Genomic DNA, 26474 nt, shown 5'->3' with positions numbered 1-26474 from the left:
CACCCCTGGATGTCATGCCCCACATAGGGAAGAGGGTAATGATTTTACTTGCAGAGTTGGGCTTAAAGAAAGAGAGGCCTCATCTGAGCAATTAAAGAGGTCCTCTGAAAGTAACTCTTAGGCATAACTATAGGTGGGCTTAACTTCTCTGCTACATAAAAAAGCTTCACAAGAGCAAGACTCATGATCATGGGCTTGGCCTATAGACTTGGGAGTCCCTCATGTTTGAGAGAGTTTCAGGGGCTTCCCCAGTGACAGGGTTTAATTGTTCCATATTTTTTCTCCCGTCCCTCAAGAGTCTTTGCCAATACTTTTTAATTATCTGCACATTTTCTGTAGTTCATGCTTTCTAAAGCCCACAGGTTACAGCAGAAGTTCAAGCTTTTCTCCAGTGAGCCAAATGTGCTGTGAGATGGGCCCAGGCCTTTCCCTGATGACCCCCCAGAGGGAGAGCAAAGCCTTATCCTCCCCATGCCCTGTGCCCAGCTCGCCAAAGCACAAACAGAAAAGCTGACCTTCCTGGCAGGAGCCCCAGCATAAACATGGACTGGGAGGGACAGGGTGGGGTCTGCCTGGCCTTCGGGCAAGGAGACCCATCTGAGCCAGCCTCACCTCCACAGAACAGTTATATGTTCCCTGAGCTTCCTGTCTGACTATTTGCACATTCCTTTGAACTTGAGCATAAAGAATCCAGCAGCTCTTGCCTCACCTTTAGAGGCCCGAGGTAGCATGGGGTGGCATGGAGCAGGGGGGTACGGCCCTCCCAGTGATGGCAGAAGACCTGGGTCTGAGTCTCCACCCTGCAGCTTACCCAGTGGATGACCTTGGACAATCTACTTCCCCACTCTAAACCTCAGTTTTCTTATCTGTGACGTGAGGAAAATTGTAAAACTCTGCAGGGTTGGAAAGACTGAGATAAAAGTGCTTTGCTACTATGTTTGTGGTTATTATAATATGTTTTTATAAAAACATTTTATAAAATGTCCTCATTCTGAAAACTTTTCCCCTATGATATTCTCAATATTTGTTTATTTACTCACTTGGACCCTTTTCTCTTCCACAGAGGGTCTGAAGTGCCTTATAGGAAACCCATTAACACAGAAAATGCAGATCTAAGGAGATCTAAGGAGATAAAGATTAGAAAGGATCATTCGAAGAGCTATACTCAGACAGGCGGGTCACAGGCCCCAGCCCAGCTGCAGTGACTTTTACTTAGAGCCTCCTGGCACACCACCTCAATGTACATGAAGCAAAACCTACCAGACCTTCTTGAAAAGAGTGTGTTTAAGGCTTCAGGGTTGGGGGGCAGAGGCTCCCTGAGCAGGTGTGCACCTGCTCTCCCCAGGACTGTGAGCCCCACTCTGTGGCTCAGCCAGGCCGCTGCCTCAAAAGCACATGTGTCCAAGGGGTCCCAGGAGAGGCAGCTGCAGGACAGATGACCACATAGGGACACCTTCAGCCTGAAGGAGGGCGCCTGGATTATGGGTGCTGCCACCCTACTGCCTGTCTGGCATTCAACCTGGGCCACCCCAGCTGTGCCGCCACGGGTGGGTGACTCCTGGAGACTCTTGCAGGGTCGGGATGCTGAGCCACGCAGCAGGCTAAGGCAGACAGAGGTTCTGGGGGGCAGGGGGAGGGCTGGGGAGTGGTGCCAGGACATGTTGAGGAAGAATCACATAACTGATAACTGCTGTGTCTGTACCTTCCAGAAATCCAGAGCAAGCGCCAAGAGCGGAAGAGAAGAAGCACAGCCAACCCTGCCTACAGCAGCCTCCTGGAGACCGAGGTGAGCACCGGCAGGCCTGAGCTTCTGGGCCGAGCGTGGTGACTCCTTGTCCCGTGTGGGTGGGAGGTAGGCGTCCCTTGGATCTCCCTCACTCTCCCAGTCATCTCCCTCATCCCTCCCTCCTGGGCTCAAGGTACAGGGATGATGATAAATAACTGCCCTCTGCCCTCCCAAGTTCAGAACCAAGAGGAAGATTCAGAAGGTCAGAATGCTGGCTTTGTTCGTAGCATAAGCTGTGCTGACAGCATGGTACAGAGGCAGGAGCCGTGGGCTGCCCAGACCTCCGGGACCACCATCAGCCACCCACAAAGCCCACCCATTTGAGGAAGCCAAGAATGGGGCCCTCGAGCAACGTGCTGGAACATGCCGGCCCAAGCAGGAAGGCCCAGGAGGGCTGAGTTGAGCATGGCAGATCCCTCTCCCACGTCGTCTTTTGGAGCTTCCACTCTTCCCTTCCTGGAGAGGAGAGCAGGAGGGGCAGGAACAGACCCCAGGCCAGCAGCCAGACCCCCCTGACGCACGCTGGCTCTCTGTTTCCTCAGCCTTGGAGGTCAGCAGCCAGGTGTGCTCTGCCAGAGTATGGCCCCCACCTGGGGAGAGGCACAGCCGTGGCTCAGGGTGTTCTGAGCCCACCCACCCCAGCTCCAGGCCCCGCTTCTGATGTGTGTGCATTTACCCCAAATGGCTCGGCCCTGGTAGAAAGGACATCCCAAATATAGTACCATGTCCACTGTGGCTCGGTGCAGGTGGTGCCGGGAGACTTGACCCCAGCAAGGGCCACTTCAGTAGTGCTGCGCCAGGAGGTGAGCCTGCCCCATGCAGTACCTGTGGTTCCCTCCATCCTATATTCCTGGGAGAAGTCAGGTCCGGAGTGGAGTCCTTTTTCCCTTTGTAAATTAAAGCCCCTAGTTCCTAGGCTAAAATGAGGACTCTTTCCCAGGACCCCCCTCGATGGCCTGCCCATGTCCTGCCGTCAGACGCTCGGGGCTTCTTCAGGGGCCCCACCTGGGTCTGCCCCGCAGTGGAGGTGGTTAGGTTTGGGGTCCTGCAGTGCAGTAGTTCGACCCCGAGCCTCCCGCTGGCTTTGCTTCAATGATGTCCAAAGCGCTCATAGGAAATCCAGGATTCCCCCCAGCCAGCCCCATGCCCAGCACAGTGAACCTGGGGGCAAACCCCCATGCCTTGGAGCAGCCGTCCTAAGTGAAAGGAGCCCCCCAGGTCAGTGCTCAGTACATTCCTGTCCTGGTGTCCTGGAGCCACCCTCCTGAAGCACTGCTCGGTAGCTGTACAACAGCAGAGGTGTGTTCTCAGTTCCTAGAGGCCCGGAGGCCAGGATCCATGTGAGGGCAGGGCTGCTCTCCATCTGCAGGCTCAAGAGGAAGAAGCTTCTCTGCTTCTTCCAGCTTCTGTGGCCCTGATGGCTTGTGGCCATCACCAGTCTCTGCCTCTGTTTCCATCTGGTCTTCTCCACCTGAGTCCTCCTCTTATAGGGTCATTTGTCTTTGGATTAGGGCCACCTGGATGACCCAGGTGATCTCATCTTAATGTCATCTGCAAAAATTCTGTTTCCAAATACGGTCCCGTGCATAGGGACCTCACAGGGGTAGGGTGTGAGATGTCCTTTTGGGGGCAGTCTGTTCAACCCAGAGCCATTCCAGACTCATGCTGTCCCCACTGAAGACCACAAGGCTCTGTAGGGTCTGGGAGGAAGGGCCTTGCCAGGCTACCGGTCCCGAATCCGCGTGTCGTGAGCTTGGCCTCAGCTGGGAGTGGTGGTCAGTCATGACTGACCTTCCCTGCCTGGGGGCTGAGCCCACCCGAGGGGCTTTGGCCTCCACAGCCTCTGATCTCCTGGGCCTCTGTGGAGGGTGTGCCTGAAGGGTCTATTTGTAATCCCACTGCTTGCTCCTTAATTTCTGAGCTGACCCCTTCCCGGGGACAGAGCCCTCAGGCACGGGCCTTTCTCTGCTGACGCCTGAGAAAACAGCCTATTCTCTGTCCAACAAGTGCCCGTTTCTTTTGATCTGTTCATCTGTGACCCTGTCCACCCTGCGGGTGTACCCAGACCCTGTTCCCTGAAGTGTGAGGCCCTTGTTGGGAAACCAAGGTCAGTTCAAAGCCCTGGGGTCCCTAGTCCTTGAACCCAGTCAGCCCCGAGGGGCCCTCCATGGCCTGGGCTCCTGGCTCCTGTGACAGATACCGCACGTGGGTTCACTGCTGCACCGAGGCTGCCAGGCCTCAGGGAATCGCTGTCTTCTGGCCGTCGGCAGTCCCTGGGCTCCTTGGCTTTCCTATCATGTGGCAGCATCTTCTCCTTTCTCTTCTGGGTTCCAGTGACTTCCAGTTTCTTGCCCCTCCAGGTGGTTTTCCCCTCATAAATGCCCTGGTAAAAGGATTAAAGCCCAGCCTCCTTCGGCAGGTCACACCGTCACTAAAGACAACATCTCCAAAAGTCCTGTTTGCCGCAGGTTCACACCTGCAGGAATGGGCTAAGATTCAGAGCATGTTTTATCATGTGATGCATAATTCAGTCCACACAGCCCTGCACTTAGCTTGGCCACAAGCCAGACAGGATTTAGAAGCCCATCCTATGACTTGGAACCACCCTCCTGCCACAGCCTAGACCACTGCCAGCCACCAAGGTCTAAAACACTGTGGTTGCTAAGACCCCAGGACTAAAGCCGCCCTTCTGGAATGCACCAGAAACCTCGGTCTCCACTGATGCTTTGGCTTCCAAGGACCAGTCCTTGTCTGTTCACCAATTCCTGGCCCACCTGCCAAGAAGCAGGGTTTTGGGAGATCAATCCATATCGCCCCAGAAACAGTTGAGAAATGATACTGGAGCCAGGCAAATGGAGGGCAAAATGTCAGCTCTGTTACCTGCTTTGCCCTGATTCGGGATCTCTAACTCATCTTCCTGAGCTGGACATATACTCACCAGGAGCTGAGGGGGACTTCTCCAACCCCCCGGGGCAGAGTCCAGTGATGTCTTTGCGGACTCACCACCCCACCCCTTATCCTACCTCCCCCTCTGCACCTGCATCCCCTGTGTTTACCTTTGGCAGGGGATGTCCAGCTGGTGTCTGGGGCCTGGAGTGGGTCTGGGCAGGGTACGTGGCAGAAGCTGGTACCTGAGCAGACTCCCAGATGACCCCAGTGGTTTTGTTTTCTGTTCCCTGCAGAGGAAACGGCTGGCATCCAACTATCTCAACAACCCACTGTTCCTCACAGCAAGAGGTAAGCACCAGCCACAGGCTGTGACTGCCTAGGGGACTCCGGGACTGGCTGAAGTTGTTGGCTCTCACTGGCCCTCTGCCCCCGACCTGGTCTACCCATGGGTGACAGTGGAGCCAGGTGTCCCCGCCTGGCCCTGTCTGGGGAGAGGCTTTCATGCCCACAGCAGCAATTCTAGCTCCTTCCTTGTGGGTACAGGGCCCTCCGAACACCATTGTCCCCTTCGTCCTCAGGGCCCTTTAGGAAAGAGGGGAGCCGTGGGGTGTCCCCCCACAGATGCATAGACTGAGGCTGTGAGCTGGAAATCTGTCCCTGATCGCAGGAAGGCCCAGAGCCCAGAGCATCACTGTGGCTATGAGTCCGAGCTGAGAGTCATGCCCTGGCAGAACCCGACCTCCACAGGGCTGGTACGGGTGGGGGTGAAGGCGATGTGCCAGGGAGAGGGGCACCCCCACCTCCCCACTGCTACCAGCATATCCCTTTAAAGCTTGTGGTAGCCAGAAACACGATCTGAGGCAGGTGCCACAGCCTGTCCTGCCAGAGGTCCTGAGCGTTGGCTGGGTGGCCTCTGTCCTTGTGGCCCAGCCCATGTGGCCCCTACCCAGGCCCTACCTGCTCCCAGACCCCTCTTCTCCTTCTTCTTCCCTCGAGGAGCATCAGATAGCTCCTAGGCTGGGCTGGCTGGCTCCCACCCCCACACCTCGCTCTCCCTTGGGGCTCTGCCCTGCGGCCAGCAGAGAGCCCCAGCTAGACAGGAGAGCCCTGGGTCCCCAGCCCAGCTTTGCCTGCGGCTCACTGTGTGACCAGAGCCCCTCCTTCGCCTCTGGGCCTCAGGCTTTCCCTGTACAGGCAAGCGTCAGACAGATCTGGCAGGCAGGGCCTGGCCTGAGGCCCGCGCCTCCATCGAGGATACCCAGGCCATCCTCTGCCATTCTTCCCCCTTTCCAAGATCCCAGGGAGCCAAGGAACCCGCATCCTGAGTACAGCCCAGGGTGCATCTTACTTTCAATTAGAAAGAAGGAAATAGTCTTAATGGCAGAAAATGACTGCTCCTTCCTCAGGATTCTGTGTGGCCTTCAGCCCATCACATCACCTCCCTGTTACTGGTTTATAAGATGGGCCCTGTAAGAGTGGCTGCCTCCTACAGTGGACAGTGACCGGATATGTGGAAATCAAAGTGCTTCATGAGCTGTCGTGTGTCGTGTGGTGTCCGTTGGATGGTTGTTATTTAGAGGGGGCCCCACCTGGAAACTAAAAGGAAACCTTTTTGTGGTCACGGTAACTGGGTGGCGGTATATCACTTGTTAGAGTGAGAGTAGGTGATAGCAAAAGAGTTGAAAATGAGTCACTTTCTAGAGCTCCTGGAAGGATGGTTCCCTGTGACGGGGCAGTGGCCAGGCAGCTCACTGCTACATGATCCTCAGGAAGCCCAGGAGCTACCAGGAGCCTACCCCGGGCCGGGTCCTGGCCAAAGCCTGAGCAGCCCCTTCCTCCCATCGCCCCTTGAGGCGAGCCTGGGCCTTACTGGGTGCTGGGCTGGGTCTACCATCATGCCCTGGGTGAGAACCCTGGGCTCAGCCTGTGGAACTCCCACCAGGCCCTGGATGAGCACTCAGGTGTCCCTGGGGCCTTATGGGACCCCCAGCACTTCCTGGGGTGAGAACCCCGTGACACTAAACCTCTGGACTCCAGTCCTGACTTACACTCCTCCATTGCCCACTAACCTGTTCTCCACCTTCTTCCTTGTGCCAGCCAATGAGGACCCCTGCTGGAAGGTACGTGCCCCTCTGTCTTCACGTCTGCTGGGGTTGGGGGCCATGCTGCCAACGTCAATAAAGGGGCATCCTTGCAGTCCTGGGAAGGTTCGAGGTGGGGGGCGGCAGAGTGCTGGATTGGAGCAGAGACCTTTGGGCTCACCCTTGGTGCCAACAACTTCCTAGACACCAAGTCCATTTTCCACCCTACTGGGCAGAGTGGGACATCACCACAGGTTCAGCTCATGGATCCAGGAGCCCTCTGCCCAGCAGTGACCCCAGCAGCCACGAAAGCTCACGCAGAAGTAGCTGAGGTTGGATGACAAGCTGGGCTCTCCCTGGCTCTTCCTGGGCCTGGCTGAGTGACCCGAGGCAGGGCCGGCCCTCTCTGGCCCTCTGTGGCTCACCCCATGAGGCCTAGACTCCATCATCTCAGGGACCTCACCCCATACATCTGCAGTTCGGAGACCCCCACGCACACCCCCTATCCTTGCTTTCCAGGACACTGGCTGGCCGTAACCTCGTTCCTGGGCACAGCTTCAGACAGATCCAGTTTTTCTTTACTAAGTTTCTAACCCCAGAAAAACAGTTCCAGCCCCAATACTCTGGACTGGTTAGACCACTGAGAAGCCTCAGTAACTGGTTCCAGTCACCTCCAGATAGACCATGTCCACAGCCACTCTGAGCCTGCCCACACAGGGCCCCAGTCCTTCAGGGTGCTGGCTCCAGGCAAGGTCTCCCAGTGCAGGTCAGGACCCTGCCTCCAGCTGCCTGGGTGAACTTGGGCAAGGGGCTTCCCTCCCCGTAACGAGGCCTCACCTGTGCCTGCTGTCCCCTCCTCAGAGTCAGCGCAGGGGAGCTCTCTGGCACCATCAAACCCTGAGTCTCACGAGTCTAGAAGCTGCGAACCCATGACAGAGGACAGACTTAACTGGCAGGAGAAGGGTTTCCATTGGAGGGTGGGAAGTTGTTCCAGCTTTGCAGGTTAGAGGAGGGTGGGTTTCTGAGAGATCGTAACTCACTCTAGTCCAGAGCTGTCAGCAGCACAGCAGCCTACCAGGATGGGTAGTGAGCTCCCTGTCACTGATGGTGTGTAAATACAGGCAGAACAACCAAATGGTGAAGACTTTGTGAAAGGGGCATCTGAAGTCCCCTCCTCTCAGGAAAGGAGGAAGCTATCCTTTATCAAGGACCTACTACAGAAATCTGGTACTTCGCAGGCATTTTACAGACTTACCCTATTGAATCCTGCCCAGAGAACCCAGGGGCAGCATCACTACCCCGCATAACAGATGGAGAAGTTGAGGAGAGAAGACACTTACCTGGCTTGTTAGGCGAGGCTAAGCTGAGTGAGGTGCTATGGAGAGGACTTAAGGGGGTGCTCACCAAAGAGCCCAGGAGTACCGGGCTTTGTTCCAGCCCTTCCTCCCTGCCTGAGACTCCTGTGCAGGGGGAAGGTACAAAGGGAGCTTGGGCCCCCCCTCAGGATGTGGAGCTCTGGGACCAGGGGCGGACTCTGAGCAGGGCTTTGCTTCTGAGGCCAGTGGATTCCTGGCCACAGCGACTTGAAGGTGCTGTCTCCCTCTCCCCCTCTGCCGCAGCCTGAGTCCAGGTGGCAGCACGGAAGAATCAGAGCCACCCGGTGGCAGCCCTTGATGCCCAGCCCTCTGACAAGGATGTCCTGAGCCCCAGGCCTGTCCCAGCGCCATTCCCCTCCAGGGCTCATCTCATCTGGAGCTGCTGAGAACCACTGGCACAAGAGCTGGGGTCTCGGGGGTCCCGGTCGCAATGGCCTGGTCCCTGGGCCCTGGCCAACCTTCCTCCCCACTCTCCTTCCCTTCCAGAACGAGATTAGCCATGATGAACACTGTGCAGCCTGCAAGCGAGGGGCCGACCTGCAGCCCTGTGGCACGTGTCCAGGGGCCTACCACCTCAGCTGCCTAGACCCACCCCTCAAGACGGCACCCAAGGGTGTGTGGCTGTGCCCCAAGTGCCAGCAGAAGGTATGGGAGCCGTGTGCAGAGCATGGGTGAGGAGAGGTCACAGTGCTGTGGGGGCTGTCCCCGTGCTGGAGGATGTTGTGCGGCGTACCTGGCCTCTACCTAGGAGAGGTGGTAGCGAGCCCCCTCCACCCCTCAATCGTAACAGTCTCAACACATGCTGGTTGAGACCCCTGGTGAGTGACAGGGCGTCCCTCTGCTGCCAGGTGACTTGGGACAAGTCACTCCACCTCCCCCTAGGTAGAACCAGATTTTGCAACACGTACCACAACTCATTCCATCTCACCAAGACTCAACAGCACGTCCAAGTGAAAGCAGCCTGTCGCACGAGCAGAAGTGACAATGCTGAATTGGTGGCAGTGCTGGGCAGAGACACGGTCACACACTGCAGGGTTTTATCCCAAGCTCTAAAAACGTGTGTACCATTGAAGCCCAGAATCTTGTTTTGGGGCATCAAGTCTAAGGAAATAATCCAAATACAGATGAAGTTTTATGCACAAGCAAGTCCCTTGTCCATCATTTATAAAATGAGAAAGATGGAAAAAGCATAACTGCCCGACAAAAGGAAATGGTTAAATAAATGTCAGTTCTTATTATGCAATAAAATATATATCCATTGAAAATGTTCTTTTACATAGTTTGTGAGTCTTTGGACTTGTGCATGCTATGAAATTCAGTTAAAAGATAAATAGCTCCATAATTGCTATCAATTTTGGTAGAACTTCAGAAAACTGGAAGGAAATATTTCAAAACATTAAGCTTCTGTGTGACTGGGTGGTGGGAACGAGTGAATACTTTTCCAAAACCTTGCTTTGCTATGTGACTTAGACCATATAACTTGTCAAAGGGAGTTACCTTTATTGCAGAAAACAATCTGGATCTGGGGGGGCTGGGCATCCCTGCACTGGGCCTCTCCTGGGGCCACAACTGTTTGGGGTTGAGAAGAGAGTAGATGATTCCCTTCCGCCTTTCAGCATGCAATGCTCAGGTCCTCCCATTTGTTGTTGACTTGCATGGGGCTATTCTCAGGTGTCCCTGCACACAGTGATGATTCATTCAAGAATGTGTCAGGTACTGTTTGAGGCCCCGGTGATGAGCAGGGGGCAAGGCCTAGAAGGTTCGTGCCCTTGTGGAGCTGATCTTGTTACGCTACCGCCCCTGTGAGTCAGAACAATGTGGCTACCACCCCCTGAGCAACCTGCAGCTCAGAGAGGGCCGGATGCCTCTGGGATCACACAGCCAGGTCCTGGCGGGGCTCAGGTCTGCTGCATTCTCAGGGTTGTTCATTTCCACCTCTGTCCCCCAGGCCTTAAAGAAGGATGAGGGCGTGCCCTGGACTGGGATGCTGGCCATCGTGCACTCCTGTGTCACCCACAAGACAGGTAAGGTGGCCTCTCCCCGCTCTGGCTTCTGGCTCTCTCTGGGCCCATGGGAAATTAGGGATAGGGGCTGGGAGGTGGTCCAGGCTATTCTGGGCTAGAGCTCTGGAAAGAGAACTCCTGTGTGCTGGGAATTATGGGGGCAACTGGGTGGAGAGCACTTCCAGGCCTACTGGCTTGCATAGAAAGATGTAGTCAGGATGGCCCACAGGTATGGGCCCTGTTTTCTGTTTCTTCTGTCCCTCCTGCTCACCCAGGGCTGAGCCATCACTTACCTTCCCTTGGGTGGGCCCGGTCTCCTCTTTCCTAGTCAAAGAAGAGGAGAAGCAGAAGCTGCTACAGAGAGGCAGCGAACTGCAGAGCGAGCACCAGCAGTTGGAGGAGAGGGACCGGCTCCTGGCCTCAGCCATGAAGGTACGTGCTGGGGTGGGAGGGGACGGGGCACCTGCCACTAGAACTACTAAATGCAGACCCAGAGTTTGTGGTCCGGGCACTGAAACCCAGGGAAGAAGACAGACTCATAAAGGTCATTCAGTGAGTCAGAAGGTAGAGGGTGCAGCTCTGTGACTCTTTCAAGAAATATTTATCACACAATGAAAACATCCCAGTTTTGCCCCTCCTCAGCTGTGTGACTTCAGCAAGGCCCAGACCTTCTCTGAGCTCAGTTTCTTCCTCTGTACAAGGGACATAGTTCTTCCTCCTTAGGGTGATGATAAACATGATGGCGATAGTGGTGATAATGGTGATGGTAACGATGGTGACGACGATGGTGATGTTAGATGGTGTCTTGATGGTGATGGTGATGATGGTGACGGTGGGTAGTGAAAGTGGTGATGGTGCTGGTGCTGGTGCTGGCGATGGTGGTAACAGCCGGGCAGTAGGTAGCATCATGACCTGGGATGGAGAACACCCCATGCTATTACAAATGTGCCCCTTTTCTAATGCTAAAATCTAAAAGACACTTCTCCCGTGGCTGAAATTAATTCCATTTTTACCTTTGCCTGGGTTTCACAAGGCCCTCTGCCTGGTTTCCTTCAGGTCTCGGCAGGGGAGGGCCAGGGTGGGGACTGGGCCTCTCCATGGGTGCCCAGCTGCCCACAGCTGAAGTCTGAGAACTGTTCTCTCTGATGTTTCCCCTGACAGAAATGCCTGGAGCTGAAGACAAGCTTGCTGGCCCGGCAGAGGGGCACCCAGTCGTCCCTGGATCGCCTTCGCACACTCCTGAGGCTGGTGCAGGGCGAGCAGGTGCTCCAGGTCACCATGACGGCCACCAGCCCCACCCCACTGCTGGCCGCACCCTGGACCAAGCCCTCGGCCGCCACAGCCATGCATTCCACCCTCCAGCACCCCCAGGGGCACAACTGACCCCCAGCGACCTATCTTTACACCACGGAGAGTTACTGGGACCCTGCTCAGACAACCTGGGGGTCCTGCCGGCCTTAATTCACAAACACTATGAATTAGTAACAAAACGAAAACCAGACAGAGACAGAGAGAGGAAAGAAGGGAGAGCAAGCTGGGTCAGAATCCTCGAGCTGGGACACTGGTGGGTGGTGACGGAATCTTTATGGGACCCCCGAAGCCGGTGGGGAATGACTGCCCTCGGTGCCTGGCCGGGCACTGGCTACAGCTTTCAGCCTCCAGGCCACGGTCCCCTAGAACCCACCACAGCCTCCTGCTGTCTCCAGAGGAGAGGGGTGGGGAGACAAGCAACTGCCCTTCTGCATACACGAGGCTGTCCTGCGGGAGGAGGAGGCGGACACAGAGAGTAGCTGAGTAGTAGAGGTAGTTGGGTCCCATGTGTTGGGGTGGGCGATCGGTACGAGCCCTAGATAGGACTCGATGTCCCCTCAGGGCCGCATGCCCTCAGAGGCCCCCCCCAGGTGCTCACCGTTTGCTCGGGCCCCTTTCTGTCAGTATTATCAGGGTTAAGAGTTGCAGCCCTTTAACTGGGAAGGAGCCCTGCGGCATGCTCCCGCGGGGACGCTGCAGTATTTTCTTGCGGTGGCCTCGGGACCTGCCCCCACGCCTTTGCAGCACGCCCTCGCTCTTTGCCTCCCTCCTGTTGCAGACCTTTTGGACTCATTTTGCTACCGATGCATTTTTCTCATGGAGCTTTTGGGCAGAGATGGAGCTGAAGCCGTGCAGGGGAGGCATTTGGCAGGTTTCCTATTTTGGATTGAATCGTTCAACTTCTGACTGAAGCCTTTTTATTTTTCTCCTTTGGAAGAGCCGATCAGTATTCCACTCTTTTCTTGCCAGTACAGACACTATGCCAAAAAATAACTTTACATTTTTGTATGGCGTTTTTACTGTAAGATATTTAATGTGAAAGGGGTGGGGGACACCTGCTGACTTCTTTTCTGCTTATAGAAATATCTGCTTCAAGGTACAAATGGGGAAAACCTCCCATCAGGGAAGCTGGTCAATCTGGGGAGATCCAGGCAGTTTTTTTAAGAACTGGGGTGGAGGGAGGAGGAACGGGTGGTGGCCTTGGGAGAGTTTGGCCTTGGGGGTCTCTGCACCCCACTTCTTGCTGTCTCTTGAGTTAGCTGAGAGCCTGAGGGACCCCGCACGCCACCTCTGAGGGGCTCGTGCCAGGCATGTCACGCCACCAGCTTCTCCACTTCCGAGGAACTTAGCACAACGGGACAGCACCCAGGAGCCACCTGGCTCCCGCCCCTGGGCATATCACACGGTGCCGAATCGCATTGAACATGCGTGTGCGTGTGCACACACGGCCACAGACACACACGCATCGACATAGGTGCAGAGCACGGGGGCCAGCCAAGAGTCCCTCCTGTCGTTCTCATGCTTCCGGGAGAAACTGTGCTGTACGATACAGATCTATTTTAATACACTCAACACTGGGTTGAACAAGATTTTTATATTCTTTTATTGATGAGCAAAGTGAACTGTGTGACACACACATCTTATATATTGGTTACTCTGTGCCGATTACGCATTGCCATGTGACTCGCGAGGTAGATGTCTTCAAGTTCCTTTTCCGTTTGTCTGTTTTCTTCTCGGATGGATCGAATTGCTTTTATTTTATTTATTTTTTAACTGTCATGGGAGGCTCTGAAAGGTTGGATCTGGGAGGGGTAGCTGCCGACGCGTCTTGAGACTTAGCTTTTTTGACCAAGGAAGACCGTCCAGTGAATAGTGAGGATAGAGAAAAAGTGTTTGTCCTAAATATGCCAATGTAGTTTCCCTTCTGTACGATGCATTAAACGCGATTGATGATTTCTGAGCCCTGTGGTTTTCCATGATTTGCCTACTGGGGAGGCCCCCGGGAGAGCACGTGGAGGCCAAACCTCAGGGTCCTCCTGCTCATCCCAAAGGAGGGAGGAGGGAAGAGATTTCACAGGCTCCCCCTCCGCGGGCCTCCCCTGCTGCTCCCGCACAGCCTCCCATGCCCGGGAGTGGCTGCTGCATGTCTTGGAGCCAGGAAAGGCCCCCAGGTCCTGATGCTGTGAGAGCCGAGGATGGGTGGGCCACCACCCAAGCCTGCATCCTGGCAGGTTCATCACCTGCTTTTTTGGCTTTCTGGCAACGTGGCAGCTGAGGCCCCACACTGCCCTGGAGTCTATCACTGGGCCTTTCAGGAGAGTGGGAAGCCCGGGACCTGGAGTCCTAATTGCAGATGTAGAAAGGGCCTCCTACTGGCCCCATCCTGGGCCAGCCAGCTGTGGCTGAGGTGAAGGTGCATCAAATGTCAAGGGGACTGTGCCCACTGCCCAGGGTCACATAGTTAGGGCTGTGGGGGCCAGTTTCAAGTCTGCTCTGCCTGACCCCTTCAATGCACTTACCTTCTCTGTGGCCTCCCTGAACTAAGTCTTCACGGGTTCTCTGACAGCCAGCCTGGCCTCTGCCCAGTGGGCCCTGAGGAACTCTGGAGCCCCCTGGACTTGGCCGTGAGAGCCCCCAGCCCTTTGGGTCCGTGGGTTCAGCATCTCCAGGCTCACTCTTGCTGTCTTGGGTTCACTCTGCTGAGGCTTCCCCTACATCGTCCACTGCATCTGCCCCTCTCAAGGTCACCATGACCCCACACAACCAGTTCCAGTGGGCGGCCTGAGTCATCCCCTAGACCTCGGCACCACGTGACAGGGCCCTGCCCTATCAGAAGGAGGTTCCCAGGATTCTCAGCTCACCAGGGTTTTCTGCCCTCTGTCTAATCTCTAAATGCTGGGGATCCGAGGTCCCAGGTCTCGATGATCTGGCCCTCCTCTCCTCCCTAATGCCCTGGCTGATTTGCAGATGGCAAAATCCTTTATGTAGAAAATCCCAAGGAATCTACTTGGAAAACTGTTAGAGCTAACAAATGGATTCAGCAAGGTTGCAGGGTACAAGATTAATGTGCAAAAATCAGTTCATTGGGTTCTATACACCAGCAGTGACTATTTCGAGATGGAAATTAAGAAAATAACTGCATTTACATCAGCACCTAAAATAAAATATCTAGGGATAGATAAAAACCAAGGAGATGAAAGATATGTACTCTCAAGAGTACCAAACCACACTGAAAAATTAAGGACCATATCCCTTGGCTGTCCTGCCGCAGTTTTCATCCCTGACTCGGACCCAATGCTCACACCCAGCTGTCCCCTGGCCAGCCCCTCAAGGTGTCCAGTAGGCATCCCAGGCCCAATCTGGTTTCCCCCCAAGTCCACTCCTCCTGCGGCTTCCCCATCCCAGGCCACGCAACCTCAGCCTTCCTGTTTTGGGGGCAAACACCCTGAGAGCCGCCCTTGCTCATCCTCTTACAGTCCACCCTTGGATGCTGGCCCATGAGCGCTGCCTTCAGAGAAAAAGCAGGACGTGGCCATGTCTCACCACCCCCAGGTGTCAGCTGGTTCCCAGCCACCACCTCACCTGGATGTCCGCAGCCACTGCCTATGCCTGTCCTGCCCCATGGCAGTCTGTCCTCAACACAGCAGCCAGAAGGACAATGTCGGGCTTTAACAGAAGTCAGGCCGTGCCGTGCCTCTCTTAAAATCCAGCCTTGCTTCTGATCTCATTCAGCAAAAGCTAAAGCCTTTAAAAGTCTTCTAAGGTCATAGGCGCTCCATACCCCAGACCCTTGAGCTTCATTTCCTTCTCCTCTCCACTTTCATCACTGTTCCAGCTGTTCTGTTCCACCCACCGGGTCTGTTCCTACCACAGGGCCTTTGCACATCTATCGTGCCACCTGAACACTCTTCCCTAGACATCTCCCAGGCTGGGTCCTCCATTTGCTTTGGGACTAGAGCACATTCCCCTCTCTGGGCAAGTTTCCCTGACCACCCTCGCTAAGATGCATGCACACATTTCCTATCCTTGGTCACTGCTTTGTGTGACTCCTTAAGTGTCCTACAAGCCTCTGTACTTCACAATTTTATGTTTTTCTCCATGTCCCCCACCAGCCTGTTTGCTCTGCAAAGGCAGGGACTTTGGTCATTTTGTTCACTGAGTCCCAGCAGTTGCACAGTCTGTGCTCAGTAAATAATCCTGGAATAAATGAAGGAACCTTTCAAGGATCAGAGCTGCCTGGGGGGATTCCCTTCAGCCAGCCCAGCTCCATGTCCACTCACAGCCCAGTGAAGCAGGGGAGGTGGGTGAGAGAGCCCAGGTCATCAAGGCGATGGGCGTGCCGGAGGCCACACCGTTGCTAGGTGGGTGAGCCAGACCCCACCCTGTTCCCATGTCACGTCCACCCAAGGCTGCCCGACCGACTAGCAGGAATTCCCTCACCGCCCTGCACCTCCACCCAGGGGAGGGAACCCTCTCCTGCCCAGGGAAGCCCTTCCACGGACTGCTCTGCCCATCAGAAAGAGGGCCCCAAATGGGGCTGAAATCTGTCCCAGCAGCTTCCATGTACCCCACCCCACAGGTACCCAGGTGACCCTATGCCCATTGCCAGGACTGCCCTCAGTTGGGGCAGTGACCCGGCACCTCCTTTTTCCCCAGCTCCATCTCTCACAGCCCCGGGGAGCTGGGGGCCAGCATGGCTCATGGGCCCCCCAAGCCAAAGCTCCTTGGTGAGTTGAGGGCCTTCCCTACCCAGATAACTGTGGGGAAGGGACTTAGCACTTTCACGAGGGCTCTAACCATGGGGGATGGCCAGAGCTGCCCCATTTACCTCCTCTGCCCCCACACAGCCAATGGGGGGCAGGAAGAGACCACCGTGCCCTCTTTTTTTAAATGCAATTTTATCAAGATACATTCACATGCCAGATAATCATCCAAAGCATACAATCAGTGGTTCACAGTATCATCATATAGTTGTGCATTCATTACAACAATCAATTCCACCATGTCCTCTTGCCCAGTAGCCCCAATCCCCAATGACCTGTTCTGTGTGCCACCCACCTGTCCCTTCCCCGCCCTGCTCTGGGGCACCGCAAGCCCTCACGGGGATCTGAGCACAGAGACCCTATGTAGCTTGCCAGCGTCACACAGCCAGCAGGTAGCTTCACGTCTGGCTGTTCCACGAGTCTCCTGGCAGCCCTGTGTACTGCCCCCTGGTCAATGTGGGCTGCAGGAGCCCTGCGACCCCGGGCTCAACAGGAGAAGGGGGAAAAGGGAGCTCAGACTCACTGGGCTGCCTGAGGGGAAGCTCAGCTTCCTTTTGGCGGAGTCTTCTCCAGGGGAAGTAACTTGCCCAAGGTCCCACCTTGCCCTGGCCTGATCCCCACCCAGGCTGGGTGCAACATCTGAGTCAAGTGGAGAGCCTCGGGTCTTGGGGCTGGGACCCCATAAAATGCCTGCCCAGCACCCTTACCCCAGAGTTCCAGGACCTGAGGCCAGGAGAGGGGAAGGGACGTGCTGAGCCCCTGCCAACCACCCACCTCCGCCTGCTGTCAGCTGGGATTGCGTGCCCCACGGTTGGGGGAACTTCATAAGCTAGACGCTGTGTGGACCCCAACCCCATCACTCAGAACCCACGTGGCTCCCAAGAACTGTGCCTGCAGTTTCGGGGCGGGGCGTTTCTAGAGGTTGAGTATATTGGAAGTATATTGACCACCCCCACGTCCTTCTGAATGCAGCCTGGGGGTCCTCCTGGTACTTCCCAGGCACATCCCAGGGAGAGGCCTGAGCAGGTGGCTGGATTGAGGTGGGTGAGCCACGTGGGCCTGCCTGCTTGGTGGCAGGGGCTCCCCGATTGGAGGGGGCTCCGGGACGGTCCCGCGGCAGGTCGTGAGCCCAAGCCTGCTGGCACTCCTAGCGGCGCCCGGGACCTAAGCCAAGGATCCGTGTTTTCTACCCAAAGAAGCTGCTGCCACCACCGACAGAGCAGCCCAGTCGCATTGACAGGTCTCCCTTTAGGGTGGGTGGCAGGGATCTAATTGCTCCAGCAGCGGCGGGCAGGCCCCCAGGAGTGAGGAAAGGATGCCGAGGCAGACCGTGGAACAGTGGGCAGAGTTGCTTCTGTACCCAGCTGCCCCACACCCGGGGAGACAAGCCCACCCAGAAAGGGGTCCCCTCTGGAGGAACAGCGTGGGGCATGGGGGCAGGGGCTGCTCCCCCCAGCCCAAAAGTGCTCGTTGGTTGAACACTTAATAGCACATCTCTGTGTGTGTTTGCACGTGTGTGCGTGCATCGGTGTGCACACGTGTGCACGTACAAACATGTGAACCAATGACGGAGAAACAGAGGAGTGTGGTTCCAAAGTCAACTCGAGTCCAGCATCAACCAGCGTTGCCAGGCTGGAACAGGCAGCCCCGGTTCCCGTACCCAATCTCCAGACAAGCCGGTTCCCTGGTCCTTCAGATGCTCTAAACGGCAGCCACTCCACAAAGACGTGACAGCTGGAGAACACGCCCACATTAGCTGGACTTAGCAATCTCCCCTTTGCACCCAGGACAGTAAGCAGAGCTTCTCAGCTCTGCTCACAGGAATGAAATAACAGAATGGCGTCAGGAACGCACCTTGGCCCCAAATCAGTGACTTCCTCACTATAACAAGACATAAGTCTGACATTTCTGAGGATCAACTAAGAGAAACGCCATGCTGTGTGATTGCAAAAACATTGTTTCTGATGCTTCTTTTATCCAGGGTATGGATAGATGAGTAAAAAAAAAAAAAGAAGATAAAAATAAATAAATAATAGGGGGGGAAATAAAGGGTAAATTTTTAGGTAGATTGAAATACTGTGGGTCAATAATGAGATAGAGAGGTAAGGAGTATGGGATATATGAGTTCCTTTTTCTTCTTCGTATTTCTTTTTCCTGAGTGATGCAAATGTTCTAAAAATGATCACAGGGAAGAATACATGACTATGTGATGGTATTATGAGCCATTGATTATATAATATGGTTGGACTGTATGTGTGTGGGTATTTCCCAATAAAAATATTTTTTTAAGAAAAGAGAAGCGTCATGAAGACCTTGCATGTCCACATCTAAATCTAATCACTGAAGCTGAAACAAGAAGACATGCTTGAAACAACACGGGATGGGACATTTGCCCTCCTCACAAAAATCCAACGTCATCCCTGACCTCGCAAGAATGAATAGTGGATGTTACTTAGCTTTTGACCCCTACCCCCTTCCTATAAAAACCTGAACCCACTTCCCTACTTGGAACTGGTTTGGGGAAGTTCCTTGCAATGTGCATTTGCAATAAATGACCTTCCCACTGAGACTCAAGTTTCTCCTTTGCAGCTCCAGGGCAGATGGGCTCCTCTGTGGAAGGGGCCGGGCTTGCAGTTACAGAGGCTGGTGGTGTTCACCGACACCTCTTCCTGCTTGAAGTAAAGGAGCCCGGCTAAATAATACACACACACAGCCAGACCAGCTTCTTTTGTGAGCAAGAGAAATGATCTGAAATTTGGAAATAAGATAGGCACTTAATATCATTCTCAAGCTTGAGCAAGCCTCAGAATCCCCTGGAGGACTTGTTAAAAACTCACCTTGGAGGGTCCCACCCCAGAGTTTCTGATTTCCTGGGATCTGGGGTAGGCTCCAGAATTTGCATTTCCACCGTTTTCTCAGGCGGTATTGAAGCTGCAGGTCTGCGGCTCTCACTTTGAAAGCCACTGGGCTAGAGCACTGTCCAACAAATGTAACTTGTTTAAATTGTTCTTAAACTTTTTCTGAAAGAGTTTGTGTGGGATTTTTATATTAGAATTTATCACTGAAGGCATCTGGGCCAGGAGCTTTATTTGTGGAGAGGTTTTTTTTTTATTATTTTAAAAAAGGTCAATTTATTTAATGGATAAGGCTATTTAGATATTGTTTCATCTTGTGTCAGTTTTAATAACTTGAATTTTTCTGAGGAACTTAGCATCTCATCTAAGTTGAATTTTTAGCATGAAGTTTTAAAAAATATTTTATAAGCCTTTTGTGGTAGTTAGATTCAGGTGTCAACTTGGCTAGGCGAAGGTGCCTAGTTCTATTGTTGTGGACAGGAGCCAATGGCATGTGAACCTCATCTGTTGCTGATTACATCTGCAGTCGGCTAGGAGTTGTGCCTGCTGCAATGAATGATGTTTGATTTAATTGGCTGGAAGTGTAAATGAGAGAGCTCACCATAGCACAGCCAGAGCAGCTCAGCGTACCTCATCTCAGCACTCCCAGCTCAGCCCAGGCCTTTGGAGCTGCAGAAAGGAATCACCCCAGAGAAAGTTGTTGGAACCCGGGGGCCTGGAGAAAAGGCCAGCAGAGATCACCCTGTGCCTTCCCACGGAAGAACCTCAGTTGAAAGTTACCTGCCTTTCCTCTGAAAAACTAATGAAATAAACCCCCTTTTATTAGAAGCCAATCCATCTCTGGTGTGTTGCATTCTGGCAGCTAGCAAACCAGAACACCTTTTAATGTTGTAGAACCTAAATTCGCCATTGTTTTTCCCTTTGTGATAATTTTTGGTTTATTTTATCTTGATCTGTCTAGCTAAGGATTTATTAATTTCATTGCTCTTTTCAAAGAATTTTCCTTGGACTGTTAATTTTCTGTCTGTTTCATAAAGTTGTGGATTTATGTTCTCAAATTTATTAGTTCCTATCTTCTATGTTTTGGGGTATACTTCACTTTTCAAAAAATATCTTAAAGTGGGACATTAGGTCACTGATTTGGATTTTTCTATTTTTCCTAAGTTAAGCATTCAAATTCCTTTCTGGGCACTGCTTTAGGGAAGTTCCACCCGTGTTAATATGCTGTGTTTTCACTGGCATTCAGTTCAAGTTATTTTCTCACTTCATTATAATTTCTTCTTTGACTCATAAATTATTTAGAAGTGTGTTTTTAGTTTTCATAGATTTTGGTTTTTCCTAGATATCATTGATTTTTATTTCTAATGTAATTCCATTGTGGGCTTCTCCTGATCTCAATTCTTTTGGATTTCTTGAGCCCTGGTGTATGTTCTGTCTTGGAGAGTGCATCGTGTACACTTGAGAAGGACGTGTATGTGGCAGCTATTGGGCTTAGCAGTAAACATTTCTTAATTAAGTCAAGGCAGTTGAATGTGTTGTTCAGAATATCTAAGACTTTACTAGCTTTTGTTTCGTTCTTTCAGTTGCTGAAAGCTGCTAAAATCTCTAACTATGTGAGACTGTCTGTTTCTTGAATTCTATCATTTTGTTGGTTTCATGTAATTGAGACTTTTATCATTATGAGAAGATTCTCTTTATGTCTGGTGATACTCTTTGACTTGAAGTCCATTTTATCTAACATTAATATAGACATCCCAGACCTCCTACCTTGCTGTTTGCGTGCATGGCATATTTCTCCCAACCGTTTACTTTTAACTGATCTGTATATTTAAAGTGCGTGTAAATAGCCCGGCAGTTCCTCAAATGGTTAAACGCAGAGTTGCCTTATGAACCAGCCATTCCACTCCTAAGTATGTACCCAAGAGAAATGAAAAGGCATGTCCACACACGCCTTGTCCATGAAAAGTCATGGCTGCATGCTTCAACAGCCCCAAAGTAGAAACAACCCATCATCTGAGAAATTGATAAACAAAATGTGGTCTGTTCATAGGATGGAATATTGTTCAGTCATAACAAAGGACCAAGACCTGATATGGCTGCATGTGGATGAATCTTGAAAACACTCTAAGTGAAAGAAGCAGACACAAAAGACTACAAATTGTATGGTTCCACTTATATGCAATATCCAGAATAGGCAAATCTATAGAGACAGAAAGTAGATGTGTTTTTTCCCAGGGCTGGGGGAATGTTGGAATCGGAAGGTGACTGTTAATGGGCAACAAGTTTACTCTGGAAGTTAGAAGAATATTCTAAAATTATGGTGAAAGTGGCTTAATTTGTGGTGTATATACTGAGAGCCACTGCACTGCAGAAAACACACACACACACAAAAACAACAAAGAGCCTCTTGGCAGAGGATTCGCCCAAAAGAAAGAAAATAAAGTACATGTGATTAGACCTTGCTTTATCTTCATTTTAATAGTCTCTGCCTCCTCATTATATTTTAGTTTGACATTAGATATAACTCTTATATGACTGGATCTAGCCTCACCACTTTATTTGTTTTCTTTTTATCCCCTCTTTTTTGTTGTTGTTTTTCTGCTTTTTTTTCCCTGCCTTTTTAAAAAATTATTTAAATATATTTTTAAATTCCCTTTAATTTATTTTTAGAATTATACTCTTCACATTCTTTTTAATAGTTGTTCTAGATATCATAATATGTATTCTTGCCTTTTCACAGAATTCGAGTTCATATTGTGCCACTCCATGTTGAATGTAGAAAACTTGATTCCCTTCCACTGGAGAATCATTGTCATTATACTTTATCTAAATATATTGTAGGCCCTACATGACAATGTAATTTTTGCTTCAACAGCCTGTTTATTTCTTTTAATTAAGAAGGGAAAGTAGTCTTTTACGTGACCCATATAGATATTTGCCATTTCCAATGTTCATTACCTCCTAAAGATCCAAGTGTTAATCTGCTGTCACTTCCTTTGGTTTTATTTGTAATTTTGATTTGCTGATGATAAAATCCATTTATTTTCTGTTACACAGAAATAATTTTATTTCACCTTCATTCTTGAAGAATACTTTTGCTGGATATAGAATATTGTTTGGCAGCTTTCTTCCTTTTGGACCCTTTAAAGATATTTTTTCTACTATCCTTTGGCTTTTGTAGTTTCTGCACTGTGCCATCCGATTTGGACCGTTGGTCTAGTTTATGTAATTGTTTTTTTTCCTCTGGCTGCTCTCAAGATTTTTTCTTTATCTTTGGTTTTCAGCAGCTTAACTAGGCCTAGGTATGGTTTTCTGTGTATTTATCTAGCTCAGCATTTATGCAGATTCTTGAAACTGAAAATTTATTTCTTTCACCAATTGGAGACAATTTTGTATTTAATTTAAAAATTTTTTTTGTGTCTTATTCTTTCTTTCCTCTGTCTCTGGAACCCCAACTACTCCTATGTGAAATGTTTTGATAGTGTGCCACATGGTCCTGACTCTTCTTTTTTTATTGATTTATTTATTTATTAATTAAAAAAAATTTAAAACAAATGAACAAAAACATTAACATATGATCATTCCGTTCTACATATATAATCAGTAATTCACAACATCATCACATAGTTGCATATTCATCATTTCTTAGAACATTTGCATCAATTCAGAAAAAGAAACAAAAAGACAATAGAAAAAGAAATAAAACAAAAACAGAAAAAAAAAGATTATACATACCATACCCCTTACCCCTTGCTTTTACTGATCACTAGCATTTCAAACTAAATTTATTTTAACATTTGTTCCCCCTATTATTCATTTTTATTCTATGTGTTCTACTTGTCTGTTGACAAGGTAGATAAAAGGAGCATCAGACACAAGGTTTACGTTGTGAAAGCTATATCATTATACAATCATCTTCAAGGAACATGGCTACTGGAACACAGCTCTACATTTTCAGGCACTTCCCTCCAGCCTCTCCATTTCATCTTGGATAACAAGGTGATATCTACTTAATGCATAAGAATAACCTCCAGGATAATCTCTCGACTTTGTTTGGGATCTCTCAACCATTGACACTTTGTCTCATTTCACTCTTCCCCCTTTTGGTCCAGAAGGTTTTCTCAATCCCTTGATGCTGAGTCTCAGCTCATTCTAGGGTTTTCCTCAATCCTTTGATGCTGAGTCTCAGCTCATTCTAGGATTTCTGTCCCACATTTCCAGGAAGGTCAACACCCCTGGGAGTCATGTCCCACATAGACAGGGGGAGGGTGGTGTGTTTGCTTGTTTTGGCTGGAGAGAGAGGCCACATCTGAGCAACAAAAGAGGGTCTCTTGGGGGTGATTCTTAGGCCTAAATTTTAAGTAGGCTTGACCTATCCTTTGTGGGGTTAAGTTTCATATGAACAAACCCCAAGACTGGGGGCTCAGCCTATAGCTTTGGGTGTCCACACTGCTTGTGAGAATATCAAGAATTCAACTTGGGGAAGTTGAATTTCTCCCCATTCTCACCATTCCCTGAAGGGGACTTTGCAAATACTTTTCCACTCACTGATCGAATCACTCTGGGATTCATCGGGGCATCACTCTGGACAAACTAACAAAATCTCATGTCCTACCCAAGATTCCAAGTACGTATGGTGTTCAATCAAGCTATCTACATAAGTTATATTAGGAAATGCAGCAGTCAAAGTAAAAATTTTGTACCAAATAAACATTTTTTGCTTTAGTCTCACACAGAAGGTGACATTTTAAAATATTAATTACCATCTATTTTCAGCACCCTGCAGTAATGACATTCCTTTGTTCTTCCTCATGCAAAAACATTTTTAAAATTTGTACATTTAGTCACTATTATTATACACTCTAGGCATTCCTAGAATATACCATCTCAATCTTTAACATCTATCTTTCTTTCTGATTTCATTTATGTCCCCAGGCCTCCTCCCTCTATCATTCTCACATGCAGCTTCATTCAGTGTTTTAACATAATTGTATTACAGTTAGGTAGTATTGTGCTGTCCATTTCTGAGTTTTTATATTCAGTCCTGTTGCACAATCTGTATCCCTTCAGCTCCAATTACCCAATATTTTACCCTATTTCTATCTCCTGATGGTCTCTGTTTTCAACGAAATATTCCAAGATTATTCACTAATGTCAGTTCATATCAGTGAGACCATACAGTATTTGTCCTTTTGTTTTTGGCTAATCTCACTCAGCATAATGTCCTCAAGGTCCATCCATGTTGTTACATACTTCATAACTTTATTGTCTTACAGTTGCATAATATTCCATTGTATGTATATACCACAGTTTGTTTAGCCACACGTCTGTTGATGGACGTTTTGGCTGTTTCCATCTCTTTGCAATTGTAAATAATGCTGCTATAAACATTGTTGTGCAAATGTCCATTTGTGTCCTTGCCCTTATGTCTTCTGAGTAGACACCTAGCAATGGTACTGCCAGGTCATATGGCAATTCTATATTCAGCTTTTTGAGGACCCACAAAACTCCCTTCCATAGCGGTTGTACCATTTGACATTCTAAGTGTGCCTCTTTCTCCACATCCTCTCCAGTACTTGTCATTTTCTGTTTTGTTGATAATGGCCATTGTGGTGGGTGTAAGATGATATCTCATTGTGGTTTTGATTTGCATTTCTTTAATGGCCAGGGAAGTTGAACATCTCTTCATGTGCCTTTTGGCCATTTGTATTTCCTCTCCTGAGACGTGTCTGTTCAAGTCTTTTTCCCATTTTGTAATTGGATTGGCTGTCTTTATTTTGTTGTGTTGAACAATCTCTTTATAAATTCTGGATACTAGACCTTTATCTGATATGTCTCCCATTGTGTAGGCTGTCTTTTTACTTTCTTGATGAAGTTCTTTGATGCACAAAAGTGTTTAATTTTGAGGAGTTCCCATTTATTTATTTATTTATTCAGTGCTCTTGCTTTGGGTCTATAAAACCACCTCCAAGATAAGATTTATAAGATATTTCCCTACATTTTCTTCTAACTGTTTTATGGTCTTAGACCTAATGTTTAGGTCTTTGATCCATTTTGAGTTAACTTTTGTATAGGGTGTGAGATATGGGTCCTCTTTCATTCTTTTGCATATGGATATCCAGTTCTCTAGGCACCATTTATTGAAGAGACTGTTCTGTCCCAGGTGAGTTGGCTTGACTGCCTTATCAAAGATCAATTGTCCATAGATGAGAGGGTCTATATCTGAACACTCTATTCGATTCCATTGGTCAATGTATCTATCTTTATGCCAGTACCATGCTGTTTTGACCACTGTAGCTTCATGATATGCTTTAAAGTCAGGCAGCGTGAGACCTCCAACTTCATTTTTTTTCCTCAGGATACTTTTAGTTATTTGGGGCACCCTGTACTTCCAGATAAATTTGTATTGGTTTTTCTATTTCTGAAAAGTAAGTTGTTGGGATTTTTATTGGTATTGCATTGAATCTGTAAATCAATTTAGGTAGAATTGACATCTTAACTACATTTAGTCTTCCAATCCATGAACACAGTATGCCCTTCCATCTATTAGGTCTTCTGTAATTTCTTTTAACAATTTCAGAAAGAAAAGTCCAGGACCAGATGGCTTCACATGTGAATTCTACCAAACATTTCAGAAAGAATTAGTACCAATCCTGCTCAAACTCTTCCAAAAAATTGAAGCAGAGGGAAAGCTACCTAACTTATTCTACGAAGCCAACATCACCCTCATACTGAAGAAATTAACAATTTCTTGTAGTTTTCTTTATATAGGTCATTTGTCTCTTCAGTTAAATTTATTCCTAAATATTTTATTCTTTTGGTTGTAATTGTAAATGGAATTCATTTCTTGATATCCCCCTCAGATTGTTCATTACTAGTGTATAGAAACACTACAGATTTTTGAATGTTGATCTTGTAACCTGCCACTTTGCTGTACTCATTTATTAGCTCTAGTGGTTTTGCTGTGGATTTTTTGGGGTTTTCAACATATAGTATCATATCACCTGCAAACAGTGAGAGTTTTATTTCTTCCTTTCCAATTTTGATGCCCTGTATTTCTTTGTCTTGTCTAATTGCTCTGGCTAGAACTTCCAACACAATGTTGAATAACAGTGGTGATAGTGGACATCCTTGTCTTGTTCCTGATCTTAGGGGGAAAGTTTTCAGTTTTTCCCCATTGAGGATGATATTAGCTGTGGGTTTTTCATATATTCCCTTTATCATTTTAAGGAAGTTCCCTTGTATTCCTATCCTTTGCAGTGTTTTCAACAGGAAATGATGTCGAATTTTGTCAAATGCCTTTTCTGCATCAATCGAGATGATCATGTGGTTTTTCTGCTTTGATTTGTTGATATGGTGTATTACATTAATTGATTTTCTTATGTTGAACCATCCTTGCATACCTGGGAT

At 49.7% G+C, this 26474-nt stretch overlaps 1 protein-coding gene across 2 annotated transcripts in view; it reads left to right on the top strand.

The window, feature by feature from the left end:
* PHF21B (PHD finger protein 21B) overlaps nucleotides 1–13387 on the top strand; it is a 139819-nt gene extending 126432 nt beyond the window's left edge. The window contains exons 7-13 of one of the 2 annotated variants that reach the window (XM_077169142.1): nucleotides 1710–1786; nucleotides 4969–5023; nucleotides 6773–6795; nucleotides 8619–8777; nucleotides 10081–10156; nucleotides 10464–10567; nucleotides 11297–13387. In XM_077169142.1, the coding sequence (XP_077025257.1) occupies nucleotides 1710–1786; nucleotides 4969–5023; nucleotides 6773–6795; nucleotides 8619–8777; nucleotides 10081–10156; nucleotides 10464–10567; nucleotides 11297–11518 (716 nt within the window). In that variant the 3' untranslated portion in view covers nucleotides 11519–13387. The remainder of the gene's footprint in view (nucleotides 1–1709; nucleotides 1787–4968; nucleotides 5024–6772; nucleotides 6796–8618; nucleotides 8778–10080; nucleotides 10157–10463; nucleotides 10568–11296) is intronic. The other variant, XM_077169141.1, reaches the window with a different exon arrangement.
* The last annotated feature ends 13087 nt before the right edge of the window (nucleotides 13388–26474 follow it).

The sequence above is a fragment of the Tamandua tetradactyla genome, chromosome 7 (assembly GCF_023851605.1).
Source record: "Tamandua tetradactyla isolate mTamTet1 chromosome 7, mTamTet1.pri, whole genome shotgun sequence".
NCBI classification, from domain to species: Eukaryota; Metazoa; Chordata; class Mammalia; order Pilosa; family Myrmecophagidae; genus Tamandua; species Tamandua tetradactyla.
This window is presented reverse-complemented; position numbering and strand designations above follow the sequence as displayed.